Source organism: Peromyscus maniculatus, chromosome 5 (assembly GCF_049852395.1).
Source record: "Peromyscus maniculatus bairdii isolate BWxNUB_F1_BW_parent chromosome 5, HU_Pman_BW_mat_3.1, whole genome shotgun sequence".
NCBI classification, from domain to species: domain Eukaryota; kingdom Metazoa; phylum Chordata; class Mammalia; order Rodentia; family Cricetidae; genus Peromyscus; species Peromyscus maniculatus.
In genome coordinates this window covers 90,529,269-90,535,775 of record NC_134856.1, presented here as the reverse complement: position 1 = coordinate 90,535,775, position 6,507 = coordinate 90,529,269, and the positions used below count along the sequence as shown (strand labels likewise).

The 6,507-nt window shown below is 47.1% G+C and overlaps 1 protein-coding gene across 3 annotated transcripts in view; it reads left to right on the top strand.

Moving 5' to 3' along the window:
* The first annotated feature begins 227 nt into the window (after positions 1–227).
* The window catches only part of Pfkp (phosphofructokinase, platelet), a 63,987-nt gene continuing 57,707 nt past the window's right edge, over positions 228–6,507 (top strand). For 2 of the 3 annotated variants that reach the window (XM_006987844.4, XM_076572874.1), the window contains exon 1: positions 234–802. In XM_006987844.4, coding sequence (XP_006987906.1) covers positions 688–802 — 115 coding nt within the window. In that variant the 5' untranslated portion in view covers positions 234–687. Of the gene's footprint in view, positions 803–6,507 lie in introns of all 3 variants that reach the window. The other variant, XM_016006365.3, reaches the window with a different exon arrangement.

Here is a 6,507-nt window from a genome sequence, read left to right as displayed (position 1 = left end):
CTCTACAGTCAGTGACACAACTTAATCTATTCACACATTTTTTTTTTTTTCTTCCTAATTTCGGAATGGAGGTGAAACCTTGGGAATCCTGTGGATTCTGGACCCTGAACAAAAAGGCTGGAGAGCCCTACTCTTCCGATTGTCAGGCCAGAAAAGAATCTGGCTGAAAGCAAGGCGCGTGCCTCTGCTTCTGCACAGATCTCCGGGCTTCCTCAACCGCCACCCTAACAGCTAGAGCACGTTGGGTGATGGGGCCACCACGAGCCTCGGCGCCCACGTGGTGGGCCTGCCCGCTCGGCGCCCACTTGCAGAATCATCCGCATAGCTGCGCTGCCATCCACTTATGGCTCCATACCGGGCGATGATCCCTCCATCCCTCTTTAGAGATGGCACCACACATCCGACTCCACCTCTCAGGGCTGGTGGCGCCACATCCCTAACACTACCGCGGTTCCACCCTATCCTCCTCGCCCACCCTGCAGCTTGTTGGAGTCCAAAACCCGACAGGCCCCGCCCTTGCGAGAGCCCCGCCCCCTGCCCCTCCCATTGGTGCTCGGGCGGGGCGTGGGCGGCTCCTGCGGGTTGCAGGCGGGGCAGCGGTTCCAAGGCTGGCGCGCGTGGGCCAAGTCTTCACTGCTTGCTGAGCACCGGAGCCGGAGCTGTCCGGCATTTCTCGACCTCCTGACCATGAAAAAAACAGACGACCCCGCGATCTCCAGCACCTCCTTACCGAGGTACCTGGAGCACCTCTCTGGGGATGGCAAAGCCATCGGTGTCCTGACCAGCGGCGGGGATGCCCAAGGTGCGCTCCTACCGGCTCTCTAGCCTGCCTCCTGGTCCCGGGCTGGAGGGGAGGGCGACTGGAGAGGGCTGCAGAAGAGGATAACCGGGGTGGGATGACAGGGAGGAAGAGCTTGGGAGAAACGTTGAGTGATATGGATCTGGGAGAAAGGATGAGGAAATGACCGGTGAGCTAAGGCGAACCGGTGGCCTAGAGCAGGAAGAGCCAGCCCTAAACTAGAAAGGACTAGGGTGTCTGAAAAGCGACCTTAGAGGGTGGAGCCCCATTGCCGGGTGAGGTGTAGAGGATGAGGGGTATGGTTGTAGGATCCTTCATTGGCAAGATGAATAATTTTTCCATCTCCAGGTTTATTGATTGAGGGGTCGTCTAGTGTCTGAGTCTATAAGACAGAGCCAGGCGTTCTTTCCTGAAATTAGGAACAGGGCGACTACTCGGATGCCAAGGCACTCGCCCCACCCCAATCCCTGGGCATCGTAGAAAAAACATCGGGGTCCCCCGCAGCGCCTCCTGTCCAGTCCCGCCTCCCACGCAGCTCAGGCTGCATCCCTGCTGCTGCACTGCGGGAAGCGCGGCTGGGGGCGCGCAGGGGTCTCTCCGGGCGTGGCGTTGACGGTCAGGCAGCGCCTCGTGTTTTCACTAAGGGTATCATTGAAAGGGTTTTCTGTCGCCTTCTTGCTCGTGACAAAACTGAAAACTAAAATGGGTCACTAGGCCCTCCCCGCCAGTCTCCCCAGGACGGGAAAGACCAGGAAGCGGGGACTCCAGGACGTCACGGCACTCACTCAAGCACCGGCTGCAGTCTTCCCTTTTCTACCAATGGCGAGGTTGATTTTAGAGCTGAAGAGACCCGATTCCAGGATGTTTGGACTTGATAAACTAAGAGAATATTTAAACTGTAAAAGCGATGGGGGTGACCAATCACGCCTCCGGCCCTTCGCCCTGGGTACACGTGGGGGTACTAGGGTTCCCAGACAGGGGTGTTTCCAATGCTAATTCCTTCATTAGAATTAGAAGGTAGACAGACGTACATTTCCATAGCTTACATGCTCTCCAAGCCTTGAGGTCTGCAGACAGTTCCCGGAGCTGGGTTTTGCTTTTGCTTTTCCGTTCTTCCCTCTGACCTAGAGGAGTCCAAATGTCACGTTTTATTTTCCTTCGTTCTAACCCAGCACAAGAAGGGAGGCTTAGGGTTGAAGCCCGGTGTCCTTGCCTTCCGCCCACCCTACGGATGACCTTCACTTCGCCCTTGAGCGGGGCGGGGCCGTCGCCGGTGCCGCAGGTTGGGGCTTAGGGCAACGCCCCGCCCGGCGTGGGAGCCTACGTGATGCTGGGCCCGTCGCCTCCGGTGTGCTTTAAGTCTCCTGTACCGGCTTAAATTAGTGTACCACCGGAGGCGCGTCGGGCTCACAGACACCGGAAACTGCGTCTGCCCAGTGAGGGGTCCCCATTGCTCTCCCCTCCCATTATCTTAAAGGCGCCAATGGCAACATCAGTCACCCTAGGCACTGCAACAGGCCCTCCTTCCTCCCCTGAAAGCAGTACTAGTCTTTTAGTAAGGAGATCCTCAGTACCAACTACTTCAAGGAGGGCTAGTTTCCCAGAGAGAGAATGCAGTGATACACTGGAGGCTGTAAAAACAGCAAAGTGGAATGTGAGGTAACATCACCAGAGTTACCCAAATTTAAATGCCTGAAGATACCCATCTATGGGGCAGCCAGGAGCCTGTACTAGGACACCAAAATGGGGGGACTTTTAAAGTCTTGCATCCTTACACAGAACCGTGCTAAGATAAAGTAGGAAGTATTTTGGTTCTTATCCTGGGCTGCCAGAGAAGAAATTACCACTACAGGAAGAGGCTTACGGCCAGCGGGGCTGCAAGCTGAGGTGGTAAAAGGTTTTATTTTAGAATTAACATCCTGGATCAGTTAGAAAACCAATATTGGTGGCTTATCCTTTTGAAATCCCTTTCCAAAAATATTTCCTGAAATATTTAGCCTGGGTGCAACTATGTGCGATTTTAGGGCATTTGGTCAAAACTCCATTTTCTTTTCTGCTTATCTTGGGTCGGCCACAGGTGAGAATTGGGGAATCTGATTTTTAAATTCATCTGCTGTCTCTTCAGTGGAAAAAAGATATTTTCAGAACCAAAATTACATTTGAACATCGCTGGGTTAGATGGCTGCTCTCAGCTTCATAGGGGGCATCCACTCTGTCTTGTCATACCTGAGCTGTTGCTTGGGAAGAAAGTCAACGCCAGTTGTATGGGTACTCTGCCTAGTTTTTCTTAGAACTTGTGTAAACAGTCATGTTTTGTTGTCATGCTATTTGGACCTGTGTGAGGGGGTGCATGTATTTTTTTTTTTTCCTGGAAAATTCTCTGGAGATGCTCAGAGAACCTGGACTTAGCAGTGTTACTCCTGGGACAGAAGAAAGCGGTTATTGTACCCTATTCTTTTACTATTTTGTCTTGATTTCATCAGTACCTGATTTTTACTTGAGAGATGGGTTGGTTCATAGCCAGAGGTTCACAGCCAAATCTTACTGATGGAATAATAGTGTAGTTTTATGCTGAAATGGCCATATTTAGTACAGTACATATTCTATACATCTTATGGCAAAGTCTTGCAATTCTTATCTCTATGCCTAATGACATGACTTCAAGATACTGAGTTCTTCATTTTGGAGGTGGGGAAAAAGACTCACAAGAGATAAGTAACTTAGGCAAGGCCATGAGGCTTATACCCAGTGGTAACAGGATTTAAATGATACTTTATGAAATCTCATCCCCAAATTCTTCTTACTGAACCTTGTCTTCATGGCATCTTTCTATGTAAGACTGGTTGAGTTATTGCTCAAAACTGAATGGAGCCCAGCTCTCTCAAAAGTATATAGAGTCTCTTTGGGCAACTTTGTTGGCAGAGGAAGTAAACATCTTTTTTTTTTTTTTTTTTTTTTTTACAGTAATAGTAATAGCAAGGTTGCTTAAACCGTGTAGCATAACACTCAATACAGAGGCAGCAAGGCTTTCTTTTTCTAAAGGAATTTATATTGTATCATTATAAAATAAAATTGAAAAGTCACCATTAATTTCATTGTAGCCTAAAATGAACTCCACATTGCTAGACAGGCAAGTTTACTATGACTAAGTACCTACCTTCAAGCAGTATTGCATTCCATACAGAAATGATTAATGATTTTAGATACACTGTGGCAGGTTGCTGAGATGGCTCAGTGGGTAAACATGCTTTTTACCAGGTCCGGGGAGTTCGATACCTGAGTCCCCCATGGTAGAAGGAGAAAACTGACTCCTGCAAATTGTCCTCTGACTTCCTTGTGTGCACCATGGCCCATTCACACCCCTCCCCACATACACAAATAACTACATTAATATAATAATTAAAAAAATTAGATTGTGGCCTCTGTAGGTCTGGTGTATGGTGGCATTCAGACTAGTCAGAATCCATGGTACGTGTTTAGGATAGGCTCAGTTGTTTTATTGTCTGTGGAGACATCAACATTAATACAATATTTACAAAACATCTGCTTAGATTCTATAGGACTCTCTCCAGGCTCTGTGGAAATACTAGCCATTAAAGACTGCTTGTTATGTGGTAGGCTGAATTTACTCTGGATGTCAAGTTACTCCCATCTGATGCATGAGCTTAAGATGAACTGGTTTTCTGAAGTTCACAGAACTGAGTGTCAGGGCCAAGACTTGTGGCTGTAGATTGGATGCAGATACAATGTGCTGTTGACAGAGTTCTCATTGGAACTATGGCCACACCATCCGGCATGGCTAGCAGCAAGCATTGTGATATTTGTTGACTGTCTTCCACCTAGAATCACCAGTGAAAGTGACAGGGAGTAAATGTGACTTGTCTTGGGTGAATTAAACCCTCACTAATCAAAATTACCCCTTCAGCCTTTGAGCAATAGGTACCAACTACTAGTAATTGTAAAGAACTTTAAAATTAGAATTAGAAGCCAGAGGTGCCCACAGACCTGACCCAAGTGCTGATTTGGTTCCTCTATTTTATACATTCACTCTGCCTTTTGTATTTATGGATTTCACATTTGCAAATGCCGTCAAACATGGCTTTAACATAAATTTCTAAACATAGCTATGACTGTCTTTCATTATCATTACCCCCTAATCAATACAGCATAATAACCATTTGCTTTCTATTTGCATTGTACTAGCTGTGATAAATTAATGCAAAGATGCTTTAGGAGAATTTGCAAAGTTGTATAAAAACTTTTGTGGTTTTTATAGATGTACTTCCGAGTCCTTGGATTGATTTCTGACAGGATCCAAGAATCAATTCCCGGGGTGGGGGTGGGGGGAGCAAGTCTACATTCATTGAACACCCAGATGAGAGCCCTGGTTGGGCCCCTTCATTACCCATAGCTGTGCTTGTATGGGATGCCAGTATATGCAAAAAAGACTTTGAACAATAGACATGTGAGTTCACACAGCTCCAGGGTATGTGTGCTCGTGTGCGTGTGCGTGTGCGTGCATGCACAAGCATAGCACACAAGCACATGTTCTTAAGACTTAAGACTTAAATCCATAAATTCTGTCTTAAGACTCTGCCTATCTGCTTTTTGAGTGCATTTTTCTAGGTTAAAATAATCATTTGAGCAAAAATATAGGGCAAGTCCATCACAGAGTAGGGGATTTGTATGACAGTGTAGTATCTCTTTGTTTATTTTCTTGATGCTGGGGATCAAACCAGAGCTTTGTATATGCCGGGTAAGTGGTCTACAACTGAGTTGCTTCCCAAGCCCCAGTGCATCATTTTCTGAGGGCAGGTATTTTGTGTGACATGTATTCTTATGACCTTTGGAAGCTATTTTGTTGCCTTTCCAGAATAAGTAAGTAAATAAGATGAATACCTGAGGCATGTTTTCCTCTGGTTACAGTGAACTCAAAGCTTTTGGTTGTGAAGAAGGCTTTTATCCAGGAAATCTGAAGCTGTTTAAGATCTGATCTATTGATTTGCTGTCAAAAGCCATGAGAATTAGAAATACGAAGATAAGGTCACCACATGTTGGAGACAGATGTCAGAATACAAAACTGCATTCATTTGCTATTACAGTCACCACCCGACGTTGAGTGCTCAGGGATGAAGAGCAGGCGGCTGTACTCCGCAGAAAGCTGAGTCATTTCTTCAGTGTTGTACACTCCTCAACAAGCTTTGGCTAGTCTTGGATTTCTATTTGTTGCCAAATCCCTCTGTGGAGGCTGGATTCTTCCTCACAACCGGGCTTTGCCATTTTGTATTTTGTTTGGAATTACAGTAATGTGCCTGTCTAGATGGATGAAGCTTTAAAACTTAGCAGAACAGTCTCCCTAGCCTCAGACTTATCTATAGGCCCTGTCTTCTATCTACTAGAACGGCAACAGGGGTTTCTTCCTCGTTTGCAAAGTGAAGGAGTCAGAATGTCCCATCTCTGCCTTTCTCTTTCCTTTCCCTCCCCTCCCCTGTATCACCGCCCTACCCCCCTTATCTCCTAACATAGTCAGGCAAAAGTAGGACCCAGAACCAAAGAGGAAGGGTTGGACTGCTCTGGGCTTCTAACAGCACTGCCCCAGAGGACCCATGCACTATCTTGTCCATCCTCACTGTGCTTACAGCCACCGGAAAGATATTGCGAAGATGCCTATGCTCATAGAGTAGGTCTGCCAAAGGCTGGAAATGTGT